This window comes from Lingula anatina, chromosome 2 (assembly GCF_051362555.1).
Source record: "Lingula anatina isolate TDL-2025a chromosome 2, LinAna3.0, whole genome shotgun sequence".
In the NCBI taxonomy this organism is placed as follows: Eukaryota; Metazoa; Brachiopoda; class Lingulata; order Lingulida; family Lingulidae; genus Lingula; species Lingula anatina.
The window spans coordinates 7,848,962-7,867,635 of NC_141768.1; the positions used below are offsets into that span (position 1 = coordinate 7,848,962).

The 18,674-nt window shown below is 37.1% G+C and overlaps 3 protein-coding genes across 9 annotated transcripts; 2 read left to right on the forward strand and 1 right to left on the reverse strand.

The window, feature by feature from the left end:
* The first annotated feature begins 921 nt into the window (after positions 1–921).
* Positions 922–2,056, forward strand: LOC106172344 (sarcoplasmic calcium-binding protein-like). The gene is made up of 2 exons (XM_087005292.1): positions 922–1,060; positions 1,355–2,056. Exon 2 carries the CDS (start codon positions 1,355–1,357, stop codon positions 1,895–1,897), a length of 543 nt encoding a protein of 180 aa, XP_086861418.1. The 5' UTR covers positions 922–1,060; the 3' UTR covers positions 1,898–2,056.
* A 9,025-nt stretch (positions 2,057–11,081) lies between these two features.
* Positions 11,082–14,726, forward strand: LOC106172345 (sarcoplasmic calcium-binding protein-like). Its single transcript, XM_087005293.1, has 2 exons — positions 11,082–11,189; positions 13,194–14,726. The coding sequence occupies exon 2, from the start codon at positions 13,194–13,196 to the stop codon at positions 13,737–13,739; it is 546 nt and encodes a 181-aa protein (XP_086861419.1). The 5' UTR covers positions 11,082–11,189; the 3' UTR covers positions 13,740–14,726.
* Positions 14,727–14,898: 172 nt separating this feature from the next.
* Positions 14,899–17,961, reverse strand: LOC106172409 (galactosylceramide sulfotransferase). 7 transcript variants are annotated; one of them, XM_087005295.1, is made up of 5 exons: positions 17,813–17,961; positions 17,595–17,666; positions 16,924–17,012; positions 16,493–16,675; positions 14,899–16,235 (listed from the first exon to the last, which is right to left on the reverse strand). In XM_087005295.1, the coding sequence occupies exons 4-5, from the start codon at positions 16,633–16,635 to the stop codon at positions 15,113–15,115; spliced, it is 1,266 nt and encodes a 421-aa protein (XP_086861421.1). In that variant the 5' UTR covers positions 16,636–16,675; positions 16,924–17,012; positions 17,595–17,666; positions 17,813–17,961; the 3' UTR covers positions 14,899–15,112. The 7 variants fall into 7 exon arrangements, with proteins under 7 accessions (XP_086861421.1, XP_013408562.1, XP_013408561.1 ...); XM_013553108.2 differs by lacking the exon at positions 16,924–17,012; XM_013553107.2 differs by having other exon boundaries at positions 16,924–17,666.
* Between the last annotated feature and the right edge of the window lie 713 nt (positions 17,962–18,674).

An 18,674-nucleotide genomic window follows, 5' to 3' on the forward strand; every position in this document is an offset into this window, starting at 1 on the left:
TGAACCACCTGTTAATGTCATATTGACTTAGCTTAAACAAAATTTAATCTTGGTAATGCGTATGAATAATACATGAATGGAAAAGTCGCTTAATTTTCATTGGATCTTTGCCTACAACTGTGGCACACATGTAAGCAATGTTAGTCTCATATTTGAATCATTCCACAGGTGCCCCTGGTAATGAGAAAGAAATAAGTAAATTAAATTCGGATTTGATTGAATTATTTGAACTGTTGATAGACAAAAATTCACATTGATCAGTAAATGACTGATGGCATTTATTACTTTATGCTATAATATTTTTTGAAAAATTGCAAATTATTCATTGGCCAAGAAAATATCAAAGGTGTAAGATGAATATCCAATTTATCAACAGAATATTTTAAAGCGCTAGAGTATTGATAACAAGAACCCACTACCATCCTGCTGATAACACTTGATAATAACTATATCACTGAATATAACATCATTACCATTCTTACTTTTACATCTTTTATTCAACTTGGACCGATTACATAATCATTTGTTAAACAGGGGTTTAGCGAGGGTTCAAGGTTTCAAGCACATCCAGTAATTAAAACAAGCTAAGCGGCTCTCTGACTGAGTGCGCTCTAGGTTTCAGAGATTTCTGGAAACTATATCATCAGCATGTATCATCAGCATGCCACCGAAAAGATAAGTAAAAGCGAGTTTCCAGTAATCATTGGATTTCAGGGTGACTAAAATGCTCATCACGCTGTAAGAAAAAGAAAACGTTTCCAAGAGAAATATAATATATCTTGCGCACCAAAAATTCTGTGTCTGTATATATCGGTATAGCCCATATAAAGGTCAATATTGTACTGTAGTTCCTGCCCTTTCAGTGATACATTTCTTTGGATTCCTAAGAGTCATAGCATTAAGTCTGAAACGCCTGATTTTTTGCAACTGCTGAACACCTGTTACAAAAGTTCAAATAGGTAGTGTGGTTTTTAATTAGGAACCCTGGAACCCCTTCTCGTATCTCCCACAGTGGGCTTGGCGAAGATTTGCGTTAAGAACTTAAAAACACTACATTAAGGTAAGTATTTTGCATGCTTCGATTGATTTGATGTTCGATTGATGTTTTTCAATTTATATTTGGAACGGGAAGAGGTACTGATTTTTTAAAAAATAGATGAAAATGAAGCATCTAAAAATAAGTTATTCGATTACACAAGTTGTTGTACCAGTAGAAAGCATTTTTGGGTCTTTTAATTGCATTTTTTTACTTTATATAACCTAGCAAGAATAAATGTCATGTTGTGTGTATTTATCCCTTTTCGTTACACACTGTTATTTCCAAGATCCAAATGTATATATATTTTTATAACAGATGACTTACGCGCCTCTCCCGGAGTTTTGGGTGCGCAAGATGCGCTCTTTTTTCATCATATTTGACCGTGACTTGGATAATATTGTCAACCGAAAGGACTACGTTGATTGGGTTTTGGAGCGGGGCAACACGTACTTGAGCAAGGAAAAAGTAGAACTATTTGGGCCCTTGCTTGCCAAGGCATGGGACGAGTTTTGGGCAGGACCAGAGAAAAAGATCAGCGTTACTATTGATGAGATGGTGCGATCGCACGCGCGCACATTCACCGACACTCATTTCTCAGAGTCTCTCAAAAATGTGCTGGAAGTTTGTTTTGACGGAGTGGACGCCAATAACGATGGGTTTGTCACACTGGATGAGTACACAAATTTCTTGGCATGCTACGGCATTCATCCTCTCTCCGTTACGCCTTCTTTCCAGGCCATAGACACCAACAAAGACGGGGTTATTAGCAAGGAGGAGTTCATCAATGCTGGGAAAGAGTTCTTTCAAGTGACAACTGATACTCCAGCCAAGTTGTTTATGGGACCCTTCCGTGCCTGAGGTCAATTGGCCAAGGTCAAAGGCTTACTGAGCAAGCATTGCAAGTTATAACATTCAACGTTTAACGGCGTTAAAGCAAGTTTTATCCATATACTTGTATTTCCAATGACAAATGATTTTAATTGATAATCAACCTGCTTTATGAGAAAAGCTTTAAATTCGCCTGATTAAAAATGCACCGATTATTTCTGATTATTGTTGCAATCCTGAACTAGGTAGGCTACATGCAATAGTGATCATACCTGAGGTGTCACGATCGGGTAATGGTGCGGATAAATTCATATATATACGTGCATGTGAATCACATTTACATCTTGCTAATGCTGAATTATTTTCACCTTCTGTTCCAATTCTAAATGTTAAATTTTCGATTGAATACAGAGCAATAAAATTAAACGTTACTGAGACAGCAGCAAAGTGCTGGTTGTTGTATAACTTATTTTTGCAATGATGAATGAAAAGCATTAGCAAATACTGTTACTCGTAATTATTATTTCTACTGTAGTAAATGTTTACACTTGTAAATAACTATAATTTATACAAAAAGGCAAACAATAATGTAGTGCCTACAATTAAATGGCAAGCACTGAAATCACCCAACCCAGTTAAACGTCTGGGCGGATTCAGAGGTATTTTCTAACAGTCTTCCAAATTATCTTTGTTGAACCATCCTCTACTTTTGACCAACTTCCGACAGAAAAAATTAGATGACAGTCAATCTAAACTTGGAAATTTTTGATCGTCTTCCAAGACACCCAGAAGACGGCTTCCGTCCGACCCTGCGGCGGTGGGTCACTATCACAATTAATGCAAATCAATTTTGCGCACGCTTGTTATTACGTCGCTCATTCTTCTTTGTTACGTTAAAAAGATACATACGTTACCGATACATACGTTACCATGAAGCGTGTAAATATTTATTTATTCTATTTTCATTGGTTGCCTTTCGTTTTGTGGGCCAACACTTATGTCTCGGTATGTATCGGTAACGTATGTAGATCTTCAAAGATGCATCAATATATATACTTGTATGGTAACGTATGTATCGGTAACGTATGTATCATTTTAACGTAACAAAGAAGAATGAGCGCCGTAAAAACATGCGTGCGCACATATACAACGTCGCACGTACTCACAAAGTCGTGACAACAGAGAACAATCAATGAATATAGAAAACAACACCTTCATATTTTTGGTCACGTATGTATCGGTAACGTATGTATCATATGCACAATTTTCACAGATAGTTGAAGACAAGAAATCATTTTTGTCCCGTTTTCCCTTATTGTAATGTAACATTAAGACACCTCAGACGATATTATCCTGCACACACCTTCCAAAAAGTATTCTACAACATGTCTACGGGCCCTTATTTGACCATCATAGGCATACAAGAGATACCTTGATTCTACAGCAAAACCAACTTGTTCCTAGTGATAGTTGACCACGTTCTGGTAGTGCTGGGGTCCCTGAACCTAATATTACCAACTGATACCTCATTCCATCTGCAAGAAAGGACTTCGGGGTTGACACAGGCTTCATCATGACAGCACACTGGCTCACAGTTCTCGTCTGGTGCGTGATTTGTTGCAGAAACCCAATGTTTTGAGGTTGGAGAAACCATCTTTGAGTCCTGATAATAAACCCACTGAGCATCCGTGGCATGAATCGAAGTGTGCAATCCAGAGGAGAACCAAACTCCAAGTAGTCCGGACCAATTCCGCCAAGCTTTTTAGGAAACATGGGACAATATCCCACAAAACAGAATTGTTACCCTTGTTGAAGGCAGCGGAGCCGTCTACAGGAGGTAATTGCAGCACACAGTAAACACACACGCTAATAGACAGGTGACCTTTAACGAGCACACCCTAATGCTAAATGTGTGTAAATGTGGTGACATTTGGTGGTGCCTTTTCAATTTAATGGGCATCTCTTTAGCTCTGTAGAAATGACAGTGAAACATCGGATTAGAGGGGGTACATGTAATAAATATGAATTAATGGCATTAAATATTGAAATCTTCACCGCTATTTTGTATTTTCTGTACCACTTATCATGTTAGTTATGGTATCTGGAATGAAAATCACCATTCATTTTAATTAACTCCTGTGATGTGATCATTTATAAATAAAAGCACATGAAACTGGAGGTGGGACAACCTTTTTGACCAATGTTGTATATTCAGCACCCACAAACAGGTATTGTTTTCTGATTTCATTGTTTGTTCTCTGTTGTCGCGACTCTGTGGTTGCGTGCGACGTTGTATATGTGCGCACGCTTGTTATTACGTCACTCATTCTTCTTTGTTACGTTAAAATGATACATACGTTACCGATACGTACGTTACCATAAAGCGTGTAAATATTTATTTATTCTATTTTCATTGGTTGCCTTTCGTTTTGTGGGCCAACACTTATGTCTCGGTATGTATCGGTAACGTATGTAGATCTTCAAAGATGCATCAATATATATACTTGTATGGTAACGTATGTATCGGTAACGTATGTATCATTCTAACGTAACAAAGAAGAATGAGCGCCGTAAAAACATGCGTGCGCACATATACAACGTCGCACGTACTCACAAAGTCGTGACAACAGAGAACAATCAATGAATATAGAAAACAACACATTCATATTATTTGGACACGTATGTATCGGTAACGTATGTATCATATAAACAATTTTCACAGATAGTTAAAGGCAAGAAATCTTATTTGTCTCGTTTTCTTTTATTTTAATGTAACAAAAACATAAGTGTTGGCCCACAAAACAAAATACAACCAATGAAAATAGAATAAATAAATATTTACTGTCTGCAGGTCAAACGTCCTTAAAGGGACTTTGCTGTTACTCAGCAGTGGCAGATGGGAAAGAGTAAAGAGGATTGGTCGCTTTTTTTTCTTTTATCAGATTCTACATTTTTAGAAACAAATATTTCTACAGCCTATCAGATAATGTACGTGTACAGCAATACACAGGATAAAGATGCAAAAGCTGTTAAAGGTGTTATTACTATTTTAATAGCTTTATCAAAACCGCCACTGTTTTTGGTTGTATCTCTTGAAGTGTAGTTGCAACACCAGTCATGGTATATACATGTATACTATAAGTAGTTTTAGATCGAGGTGCGTCTAACACAATGCACCCAAACCCAATATAGAGGTGCATTTCAAGTTCAAGTCTCAAAAAATGAAATTGAATGAATTCGATGTATTATCCAATTTTTTAAAACTTACATGTGTATAGAACAAAAATCTACAAATGTCCCAATTTTACGCCCACGCGTTTCTGTTTTGTAAGCAAATAAATTGATAACCGTTTGAAGTGAAAAAAGCGTAAGAAAGAACATACGTTACCACTGAATCGCCTGATACAAACACGATCATTAGTTGAGCGCTGTGGAAATTTGTGCAAGCTAAACAGTATCAGAACCCAATGAGTCATTAATAATGGAAAAATGATAGGAAAATACTTTTAAATTGACCAGCTCTAGGAAAATTACTTTCAAACTAAAGATCATTTTTCTTTACAATGTCCACGTTGATGACTTTTTCAAAAGCAGTAATTGTCAATTGTATAGAGAATTGAAAACTTTGTTATCTAAAAGTTATCTACCACTGGTCATATTCGTCGTGAATTTAAAACTCATTGGCAGTTTCAAATTTTGGGTGTATTAGTTACAATACCAACTACGCCTCGCATCCTTCGCATACCGTAATGTAACGTATGTTCCACAGCCATAGAAAAGATACGGGACACGAATTTAATAAATATTGATAAGATATTTTTTCGCTTTTTTTTCGTAGAATTTATTGAGGTGTTTAAAAGTAACTCAGACATCAAAAGTGATAACATATTTTCAAAAACACGATCCGCGTATCAAACGTCTTCATTATTTGCATGTAAAGAAAGGAAGATCCCAGAAACGTCTAACCTACCACCTCTTTAAACGAAGCCTTTTTCAACACACCTATAGGTTTTCCAATACAGCAGAGAATTCGTTCAAAATGAGCTTTACTATCCCCTCTGAAAGGTCTAAATTGTCTTGCGGATTTCGGCACTTTTGGGAATTAAAAAAATGTATATATATATATATAATGTTTGTTCCATCTATAAAAAGTAAGTGGCTCACAAAATTACGTTTTTAAGTCTTTCCATTGAGTGAGTATAAGAAACAGATATCACTTTAGAGTTCAAGGGTCTCTACGGTCCTTATCAGTCGCTATTTAAGACAAATTATAGGCTGCATGATTTCTTGTAAGTTTCCTTGAGATTTCTTAGATGTTCATACTGTGTTTTTACTCTGCCAACGTGCTGGATGATTTTTTTTTTTTTTTTTTTTTTTTTTTTTTTTTTTTTTTTTGTTACTGGCGCTCTTGGCCTCTACTATAGTCATCTCGTTCAAAAAAACGTATACAGCTTGCCTTTTTTTCCTGCTACTCCCATCCGTCGACTTTTCGACCAGTTCATCCCCCTTTCGCGAGTTCTCGACCAATGATTCCGGCAAATGCCAGTAGTAGCTGAAAGAAATCTGAGACAACGGTACGTGTTCGCAATCTTCTCAGCCACTATATTATGAAATATTTTCATCTTACTTCTTGGTGTAACTCGTTAAACTTGACCCACTGTAGTTAAAAAATCATTTTATATAAGTCATAATTTTAGGATGATGAGTCTTATTGGATATTATATGTATATAATATTATTTTTATCCCTAAGGATAAAGGCAACAATTTGCTACATTGTTATTATTGCTAAAATAATTAGGGTAGTGGGGTTATGAAATAAAAGCGGCCTTGTTTGACCAAATCTTGAACAATCGATATTCTTTGTTGCCTTCTTTTTGTTATAAATAAGACTATGAAAGTTTGTGGTACACTGGGATGGAGGAGACACTGCACAGTGTTAGATAGGGTCCATAATCTGCTGTATGATGCGTTCTGTCTTAATTTTGGGGCATGTGGGAAATTCAGGTGGTTCCGTATTTCGTGTTCTACAATGGCTAAATCGTTGCCGGATAGCATTCTCCCTCTTTCTTATGGCATTAACCTGTGACTGTAGTTCTTTAATTGTTCATTGTGACTGCCTTCAGTTTCTTCTCAATCGTTTCCACGTTGTGGCCACCTCACACACACAACAAATCTCTCAGCTGGTGATTGCTGTGGACTTGCCTCGGCAACTTCTATAGCAGCTAGGAGCTCTTCTTTCCTTTGGTGAAGTCTACGTTTTCGCGATTTAGTCTTCGCACGCCTCTTTTGTCTTTCAAGACATTTACAGGGAGGCGGAAGGTAGGCCTACATAGTATTTTGAGCCCGTTTTCTATCGCTTCCAAATAAGCGTCACCCTATTTTTTTTTTTTTTTTACGAGATCGATATATTTTTTTAATCTCAGCTCTTGTTTTCGCATTTTTCTGAAATAATGATGTTCCGTTCGGTATCAATGTATTTGGCACTGCGCTCACTGCGCTCGTTGGCGATTATTTTTTTCTTGCCTAGTCTTGTTTGACATTTATTTCCGTCTTTGACATTCATTCCTGTATTTGAATTAATTTTTTTATTACGACAAAATCATTTTCTTCGCCTACATCGTTACTGAGGATTTTATGGATTTATTTACACTTGTAACTAGCCTCATCTAATCTTTAGCTCGAGCAGACGTCAGAAAGAACCACCTGACATCTCAAACAGAAGCTAGTTTTTCTTTCGGAGCCAGTTTTGGGCACAAGTAGATTTACACTGGTAACGTATGTTCCGGTAACGTATGTTCCAGGCCACCTAATTTTTATTTTCATAACGTATTCTTATATATTATGAAGTGATTCGATCATGTTAAATTAAATATGACGTAAGGATGTTTTTTATAAATATTTAAACCGTAACTAATGGGGCCTGCGTCATGGCTAATACTAGATAACGTATGTTCCCTAGGAAAATTGACAAAATGTTTTATTTTGCACAAGTACTTGGTGCAAGAAAAAACAATGTTTTCTTTTGCTGACAGAAAAATATATAGTGATTCCATGATAGTTTGACATTTCAGATATAATATTTGGAGCACGAGGGGAAAAATAATTTATTAAATGCTTATTTTACTGTCGGTAGGGTGTATTTTCCCCGTTTTTTAAATATTCAGTGACAGGCAAACTTAAGTCGCTAAAAAACAATTAACTGCTCTATAAAGAAGCTTTTCGTAATTTTTTACAACGTTATACTTGTAGGAGATAAATTAAAGAACAAAACCCGTGATGATCGAATTTTCAAAGTGATTAAAACGTTTCCACAGCTAGACGTTATGCATTTGTGACAGTAACGTATGTTCCTTTTTGGGGTTAGATGATGAATTATTTTTTATTATTCGTGGTTCCAGGAAAGTGAAACTTTAATACAGACTTCTTTATGTGGGACCCTAAAATAATCAAACATAGTTTGTAATCTGTGCACTACATATTTTTAGGAACATGTCTGTGACATCATTTGCACCTCTATATTGGGTTTGGGTGAATGATGTTCGGGATATGGCATCTTGGATTTTGATTTGCATTGGTGCAACAAACGCAGCGTGCTCGACGTGTGAGAAGAATGTGTTCTGTGCTTTGTAATATAATGTATGCTATTCCCTTGCGCAAAAGGCACCGTACAGCATATGGCACGACCCCCCACAATAGAGCATCTAATGACGTGAAAACATACGTGCTGGAAATGATGCATTTGCTTTTCCTGCCGCTAGAAAATTTTGAACCTTGGCTGGTTGCACCTCCAAAGGAATGGAAGAAAAGGTTGACTACTAAACAGTAGGATTTCGCTTATATAATGTAAATTTTCAAAAATGAACAAAAGTCGAGAAAAAATGATCTTTTGTGTTTTTTTTTTTTTTTTTTTTCAATTTCTTATGAAAAAGATTCCTGTTTCTGTTTTAGGCAGCTTGTTCCACTCTACCGGTGCAGCTATAGGGGAGACCGGTGTAACATGAAAATCTGACTCCCATGAAAATCTGACTCCCCCAGTCAGATTTTCATAATGAAAATCTGACTCCCCCCATGAAAATTTGACTCCCCCTCCACAAAACTTCATAAATCTTATTTTATTTTGAACATATGTCTGTGATCTTGTAGTATGTAAAATGGTGGATACATTGGCACAATCAAACAATGACCACAGGCATTTCAGTGCTCCATGCCTTACCTGTGGTACATGGTTAATTGCAATTAGGGGGAGTCAAATATTCATGGGGGAGTCAGATTTTCATTATGTGCACATTTAATTTTCTTATTTTTTCATGAAAATTTTCACCTGCAAACTACAAAAAAAAAGTGCCAATGTATCCTCCATTTTACATACTACAAGATCACAGTCATATACTCAAAATGAAATAAGATTTATGAAGTTTTGTGGAGGGGGAGTCAAATTTTCATTGGGGAGTCAGATTTTCATTATGTGCACATTTTTAATTTTCTTATTTTTCATGAAAATTTTCACCTGCAAACTACAAAAAAAAAGTGCGAATGTATCCTCCATTATGCATACTACAAGATCATAGTCATTTACTCAAATAAAATGAGATTAATGAATTTTTTTTTTTTTTTTTTGGGGGGGGGGGAGTCAAAATTTCATAGGGGGAGTCACATTTTCATTATGAAAATTTGACTGGGGAGTCACATTTTCATGATGAAAAGCTGACTGGGGAGTCACATTTTAGGGGAGTCAGATTTTCATGGTACACCGGGACTAGTTGGACCCCGGGGTAAGTTGGCCCCCCGTCATTTTATGAAAAAGTAACTACGAGGTAAAAAAATTGGCCACATACTCTTGTAAAGTGACCGTAGCCTACAATGCTAAGGAAGTGTCGGCCGTTAAAAAGTTTTAATTAAGCGGTGAGTCCAAATAAGCTATTTTTGCACCTAAAAGTAATTTTGTTTAAGAGATTTAAAAAATCTATTTTCATAGGCTTTTGATCGAATATAAGATATGTATAGGGCATCAAACTGAAGCTCAATGTTTCAAGTTTCACAGAGATGTATCATCGTTGCTCATTCTAGCACCATAAATGGCTGCCATCCCTTAAAATAAATAATGTGCACCCGGGGCTAGTTGCCCCCCCTTGACTTAGGGCAAGTTGGACCCTCATATTACCCACAATCCTTTGCGCGCAACGCAGTTTTAACTTCTTGAAATAAACAAGTTGGTGAAATTGACAAAGCTTGGCGGTGTTTACCGTCTGATTGTTTTTTTTTTAATTTGCTCTCTGGTGTCTTTTCGAAAATCTACATTAGAAATGTTCTGTTGATTGTATGTATTAGAAAGCAAATCCATTTGACTTTCCTTAGAAAAACATTTATTTTGCCTTAATTCATTGTAAGGTGATTTTATTGTATTTATAGTGTTATATGTCGCCTCAAAGGGATTTTCCACCCCTCCCATTGTTGAAACAAACTCAATGGTTTAAAACTGAATTTGTTACTTTCTTTTAAAACGTAAATTTATTATTCGTTTTCATTCATTAAAAACCTGCTTTATAGCATTATTAATTTATTCTTAATTAAAACAAAACAAATTTTATTGATAGATTTTTTGGTACTTGCAACACATACTCCCCCCCCTCCCCACACACACACACAACGTGACGTACGGAAACCTCAATAAATCTGCCTCATTTGAACTATTTATTCATCAAAGACTCTCAAAAATCAATTTAATAAATTAAAAATGTATAAAATGTATTTCAAGGCGTTTAAATGGGATATATACTTCATTTTCGTATAGGGGGGCCAACTTACCCCGACCCTGGGGCCAACTTGCCCCGTGGCAGGGCAAGTTGGCCCCCTTGACGTCAACTGCGTTTTTTGTCAAATTGTGAGCCATCTGTCTGGCATCATATTTGAAAAATAAGGGCGTTGCATACGTAGCTTAGTTCATGGGGCTTACTTTGAAACCGGTTTTGTTACTCTAACCCATTCCTAGTTGGCTCTACAAGGTCAAAAGTGTCTAACTGGGCCAACTAGCCCCGGTCTTCCCTACAATGCTATGTCACCATACGTTTTTTACCTTGCTTTTGGAATTTTCAATAAAACATGACGGATTCGCACTCAAGCAATGTGGAAAACATTGTATGCAACAGAGATAGGATTTCAGGTACTTTTCAGGATCTACAGCGCACCTTGACCTAAAAAGATAGTGCTGTGCAACGTAGCAGTTTATGTTAATGTCTCACGGAAAGAAAACCAACTGACGAGGGAATAATAACGCTGTTCTTCACTGGCTGGCTTTCCACCTGAACACCAGAGGAAGGAAAGGTACGATATATATACAGACTTGACATTTAATATGGAATATTTTTTCCAAATCATAATTCATCAGTTTTTTTCCTATTTTGCAGACTGATAAATGAAAATAAGGATCAAAATCGTGTTTTAATAACTTATGATAAACTGTTCCATGTCATTGTGACATCAGTTCTTTAATTGACTTCGCCAATGAAGCAAACAAAACTACATTGCCAATCTTAAGTCATACGACAACCATTGAAAGCGGTATTTTGGATCTCCATATTTTCCAAATTATCGTCTTTAAAAGAGTTACACGACCCACAAAGAACCTTCATGTCAGTGTCTAGTCACAGTAACGGTCGCCGCTATGCCTGACCTTATCCTTCTGCTACCAGAGCTTTCAAGAGGCAAGGCATTTCTTGCGATAGTTTTTTAAGAATTTAATCTGGAATAAAAGTCCAGGCAACGGTTAAAGCTTGTCCAATTTGGTTCAATTTTGTTGTAGGACATGCTGGCCGTTGATTTGGCGACTATTGACCTAACCACATATTGTCAAAGTGAATCAAATATGGCGATTTTGATGACCAAGGTAGCTGCTCATTCCCTTGGTTCTGTAAGTTATCTGCTAATAAAAGTGCTCTGTGTGAACCAGCAATCTGATCGTGCAACCTAAAACTGTTCCTAAGGTGTCCCCTATCAAATGATAGTCAAGTGGTTCCCAGATTATTCCTTTATTTGATCTGGTTCAGGTTTTAGTCAATGACTTCCATTGGTGTTTTGGCACCAGTGTGGTATCAACTCCAAATACTGACGCTGTTAATGGCCCTAGTCACTTCAGAAGCGGCACACACCTTGTCGTAGACCTCTTGAAGATGTCTGTAAACTCTTTTTTGACCAATTTAGCGGTACAGGCGAAATCTGACCTCAATAAAGAAAACAACGCGGTTTCAATGTTCTACCCAGAAACGGTCATGGTCCCCAATTCATTAGAGAAGCAGACTACGCTGTTCTGCTGTTTACAGTGGCCTCCTCAGAGGTGGGCTGGTATCTTAATCTGCTTAAACCAGTTTGGTGTTCGCTAAGAGACTTGAAAAACGCGCTTTAGTGACAATTTGCCCCTCATTTAAAACGGACTGGGTGGTTTTGGTTTAATTGCAGCAGCATATCCTGAAGGAAATTGAGTCCTGTATTCTGGTGGTAAGATATCGATACATTGGACGTGGTGTCTGTGTGGGTACATGAGCCTGGGCATAAGTCTGTGAAATTGTGCGGACCGTTTCTTTTGGGGCAATAATCTGTCTGGCAATGTCTTTCTTTTTCGCGCCATTCTGGCACATTTTAACAATTTTGAAAAACAATACTTAACTCATTTTACGCACTGCAAAACCGACCGCTTGCATGCAAAATTTCAAATTCTTCTATGCAGTGGTTGCCGACATATGGATACTTTTTTGACAGAACCATCCCTCGCCAAAGCCAAGCTTTGACCAGCCCAAAGGAGCACTACCCAGTTAAATCAATCCATATTTAACAATGCAGCAGTGCATCAGACTTGGTAAGCAGTTAATTGGTAGAGACACACCTTTCTTCATACTTCCCCAGTCAGATATCTTATATGAGATCTGAGTGTTTTCAATAAAGAACGCATTTTTACCTAGGTATACCTTTAAAACTGAAATATTCCATATTAAATGTCAAGTCTGTATATATATATATATATATATATATATATATATATATATATATATATATATATATATATATATATATATATATATATATGACAAAAGGGCAAACAGGAGAAATACAAAGAATATATTATTTGTACTGAGTTTGGTGCGTGTCACGGGCGTCAATTTGTGTATGTGTGTGTGTGTGTGTGTGTGAGAGAGAGAGAGAGAGAGAGAGGTGAAAATTCATGAAAGTAGAATTGTCCAATAATAACTTTCTTTTTCATGCAATGACAGCTGCCTTCTTAATTAAACAAATGCATACTTATTCAAACAAAACAAAACTGTGTTGTCGTTCTAGATGTCTGACCACGCTCCACTGCCGGAATTTTGGGTGCGAAAAATACGCTCCTTTTTCGTTCTCTTTGATCGCGATCTGGACGGAATCGTCCGAAAAGAAGACTACTTGGACTGGGTGCTGGAACGAACCAAGTCATTTCTGGCAAAGGACAAACAGGAGAAATACAAAGAATATTGGAACGCAGCGTGGAACGAGTTTTGGGGAGGACCAGAAGGGAAAGTTTCTGTCACTTTCGAGGAAATGATGCAATCTCACGCGCGCACATTTAGAGACCCAAAATTCGCCGAAACCTGCAAGAATTGGTTTAACTTGACCTTTGACGGCGCGGATGCAAACAGCGACGAGTTTATCACCCTTCAGGAATACTCTGACTTCCTGAAGTGCTACGGCGTCCATCCTCTATCGGTGACGCCATCTTTCCAGGCGCTGGACACAAATCACGACGGTTTGATTAGCAGAGAAGATTTTACGAATGCTGGGAGAGATTATTTTGTTACAACAGATGATAACCCGTCAAAACTCTTCTGGGGACCTTTCCTCTGCTAAACACGCATACCATTTCCTTAAATGAAACATTGCAAATGACTACCTGGCCTATAACTATGACCTCCATATGCGTACAACAAAGACGTGATTTAAAAAATGTAAATCATACCATTAATTGTACCTAAAACACCTTGGATCCACAGATATTAAACACAGAAGAGGAAATAACACCCAGCCAAATGCATTAACTGGCAATGGTTTTGAACGAAAAAAAAAAAAAACTTCTGCTAAGATAAAGTCCCCAGATGCACACAGGTGTGAGGAGATATGGCGCATTTTGACGGCGAGAACGTCACAGATGGGGTGGGCTTGTCATTTAAGATCAGGCTAGCATCCGACTTCTGTTCAAAAGATCAATTGGGGTCTATATCTATGCCGATTAAGACAGGAGTTCAATTGCCAAAAATAATAATAATAATCCTCGGTGACTTCTATGATGGAGACACGCACGAAGACCATAACCTCAAAGCAAAAATAGAATCTTTACCGAAACTTGCATTATATCGTATATTCCGAATGCTACAACGTATATGCAATCTTAATGTCAGTATACATGTAGTCAATTGTCATGCAGATGACACAATTCCACGGGCGTTATTTCAACAACCCATAAACCAGTACCTGAAAATAAGTCGTCCTGCTTTTATGTAACTGTTAGACATGCTTTAAAATATAAGCTAAATCCAAAAAAATTTAATGTTATAATGGACTTAACATTTTACTTCGACTGTTATATATTCATTCATCGACCCATCTTGTTAAGTTTATATTTCTGTGTCAAAGTAGAGGTCTTTTCTAATGATATTATTAATTTTACTCCTTATTCCAATATTAAACTTTTGGAAAATGTGAACGTCAGCAGAGGCTTTTTTCAACCATGAGCCGTTATAATAATATACGAAATGGAATGGAGACTTAAATCCAAAAATATTAATTGAATACATAGTAAATGCTGATTTGGGTGGCAATAAATATGGTTGGGGTTAATGGCGTTCGTCATTTTTCTTCTTCTTCTTCTTTTTTTTTGAACGTGTCTGAATAATTTATTACGAATGTCCATATGTCTTAAAATCTTAGAATATTTTACAAAGGAAACATACAAAAATATAAATGCAAAATACACGCAAACATGGTCTTATCAAATCAAAACAATTGACAGTTAGTTTTTGAACATTTTATTTCTTTCAAATCGTAGAAATATGTGGAAATATTTAAAAAGTCGAATCCGGAGTTACTATATAATTGCTTTTGCCGAGAAGAATTCCAGTACTCTTGTGATGAAATTACAATAGACTCTCGAAAGTACGTGCAAAGAGTGAGTTGCTAAGATGATTCAAAATGGTTTGACTTCATGAGTCCTGTAGGTAAATGAATTACAATATACGACGAGTGACATCGTTTCTTACGCTTTTAGAAAACTTATTCTTTAATAAAACAGAGAATTTTACATTAGTTAACTTCATCAATTTGCAATGCGGTTTTCTGATAGTGAAGCCTCGCGTCCAGTTGCATGCTCGGATATTAAGGGTTGAATCTTTGGAACGTGCTTTGCAAAATGTAGAAACTTTTTCATTGGTTTCTTTGAGAAATTTCACTTCTTCAAAGAAATCATCATTCTGCTTTAAAAGTGTTTTTTCAAATTTTCTCTTAAAATATTGATATAACAAATAATCTTTCTTGCTCAGTTTGTGTAATAGCTGAGACACGGCTGGGTCTTCTCCCTCTCTCTTTAGATCTTGGTACTCTGTTGCTTTAATTTTGTGGATTTTCAAGTATATGATATCAGCTATGTCCCAGCATAACCTGCGCTTTAACATCACCAGACCTTCGTCTATATATTTTAGAATCAAAACATAATCGAATTCTTTATCAATTATTCGAAGGAAATCGTTCACTGAGGTAATATTTTTATTGGGACTTGTAGGAAACCCCAAATATTTTATCATAACGTTTATCAGATTGGGGACTTTTCTAGATTTATAAAGATCTCTTGAACTGAGAAACGTGTGTAACTGCCCTCTACCCTCTAGTCCAAGTTTTTCTCCGACTTTAAAGAAGTTGAAACCTGACACAAAGTGAGTTAACGGTTCTCTCAACATTACCACATACACGGAATCCGCCGGCATGATTCTAGCTACTGCCTCTCTGCTGTAGTTGCTATGATGTGCCATTATATCATACTTTGCTCTACTTGTACTGTCAAACTGATCGGCATGGAGATCATAATTGGAGTTTCTTATTGTCAAATTGTGTCTTCCAGCAGCAGGTAGGGCCACTCGTAAATCGTTTTGAAACGCGTACCTCAAAAGTATATTGGACACGGTGGTGGAACCGGTTTTAGGGATTTTTACAAAGACTATGTGCCTGTGGGGTGAGCACCTCCCTGGCCAAGTGGCGCCCTGGAATGACTTGTACTCAGGAACAGGGGCAATATCGGAGCTTGATCGATATACTAGGGACATCTTATAGTCGTCTGCTAGACTTCTAGTGTCAGAGCTGAAAAACAAATATCAGTGCTATATGGTATATGTCAGTTTTGATTTATGTCCTTTTTTATTCAGCTGCCATTAGAACTCTCTCTCTCTCTCTCTCTCTCTCTCTCTCTCTCTCTCTCTCTCTGGCAGATCTTGCGGCATCATCATAGGTAAATAGAAGTACTTATGTACTCATATATATATATATATAATGCGACCTTTATCTCAGCTCATTAAAAATTTTTTCTCGCGAACACTTACCCAAGGTTTTTTACTTACATTTTGGTCTTGGAAGACGCTGTGAGTGGACGGAAAACTTCTCCACTGAGTATTGATGATGCCTGATCTGTCATTACCAGAAGATAAGAACAACAAGTAACGAGGATGACAACTATGACACCAATAAGTTTGAATCTTCCCATTCTTTGTTGTTATTTTTTTCTTTTTTTTCCAATTGTTGCACTGAAAATACAAGTGCTTTGACGAAATAAAAGAAGCATCAAAACCTTTGTGTAATATACTACATATAACTGGGAGTCCCCTTCATCCAGTAATTCTACATGCCAGACATGTACATGTACATTGTATAGTCTTTTCGACAGTCAACATGTGAATATCTACATGATTCTGTTAATCTCTTCTCATCTTCTTTAACGACACATGTCTGTGATACAAGTACACTTAAAACATGTAGCAAATGCATTACTCACAAGTCGCAGACGATAAAATAAAACGGGCGTCGTTTTCAGTTGCAGTATCAGAGGCTGGTATCAGCAGGGCGGCATCCTTTTCGAATTAGCTGGCAAACCAAGGATATAGCTGACTCAGTAAATAATCAATTTCCATCGCGTCCTGACACAAAATGGACCTCGAGGAACTCATTCCCATGACACTCGTCAAGCCCTATTTCAAATTTGCTACTGACAATCCCTGGTTTTTCTAACAAGACCAATTTTTTTCTTGCTTCACTCGCCAAATACAAAACAGTAGGCGATGACAATTTCACTAATAATAGGCTATGTAGGGCACAGCGATTAGCCTAGAAGATATGATAGATTATGTGCAGTTTTTTCTTGTCAGATTGTTCGTTGTATTTTCACGGGGAGAATATAGGCATATCTAGAAGCCAAGGGGGAGATGTCTGCTGTGTCCGATCCGCCATTGGTGAATATTATGAATAAGACATTTAACTGGTTCAAAAATTAGACTAGTTTTCCTTATATCTGACAACCAATTTGATGTAATTTCTATGCTCTGAAAGCATGACGTTCTGACAAAAATGAGTTGAATCCGAGCACCCTAGTTCACTGTGAATAATATCTCTTAAACTGGTCTCGCTCTGCTTACTGGGAGAGAGTTCATGACAGTACCTGGAGCTTACCTGTTACCTGTTTGGAGCCGTGCCCCCAGTTGACCTCTCAAGTCATCAGCTAGCAATGCAGGTCACCGGCACCTGGGACCGGTTGCACAAAAGAATTAGACCAAGGCTGAAATATTTAGTTACTCTGGCCCAAGACAAGTGAGTAATTAGTAGTCGACTTAATTGAAATATTGTGCCTGTTCTTTCAAAAAGGGCTTATGTTATAGACCAATACTTACCTCATAGTCAGTGCATAGTGGACTACTACAGATTTCTCCTGAATTAAAGTAGGTGCTGGTCACAATATTAGTGTTTTAGTCTGGTTCTAGAGCTGTGGGCTACAGATGAACTACGTGTGGCGACATACGCAGCGACTTGACCCAAATAAGCCGACAGAAAGGGGAAATAATAAATTAAGAATTTAGGCTTTATTTCATACTACGGAAAATGACAGGTCATTCAAAAGACATAGATGTGATTATTTAGGTATAGATCCTAGCATCTCTATGTGACATATAAAAGGGTAAAATATAACCAAGCAGCTGCTGCTCTGAACTGCGCATCTTTGGAATCGTCTGCTATTAGGCAAGTTGAACGAAAGTAACGCACGCGCAAAACATCTATACCAGATCGTTGCAACGTCATATCGGTGTTATGCTCCCACTGGTACATGACTGTGCGAGAGCAGGGACATCACAGGGACCAGTGAAGCTATTCGACGAAGCTATTTTTGTAACACAAATACGTAAATAATGATAGAAGAATCAGCTACCCAGTCGTCTTCTAAGAGGTTTGGCAAGCACTGGGCTAAATTAAAAAAATGAATAAAATTTAAAAAATAAAAAATTGAAAACTGCAGTCGCTAATTTAAGCAATAACATATTTAATATACAATATTTCGCTAATACGCAAATATACATATACAACCGAATAAACAGTATATAAACTACTTGAGCAATATAAGCACTATACCTCACTCCATTTCTCTTTCTCTCTCCAGTTACAAGTATTAATATCGCAACAGAATGTAAAAGATCTGCCACCATGAGAGCAAAAATGCAATTCGTTTTAGACTAAAATTGTTCCTTTTTTCTCATATAG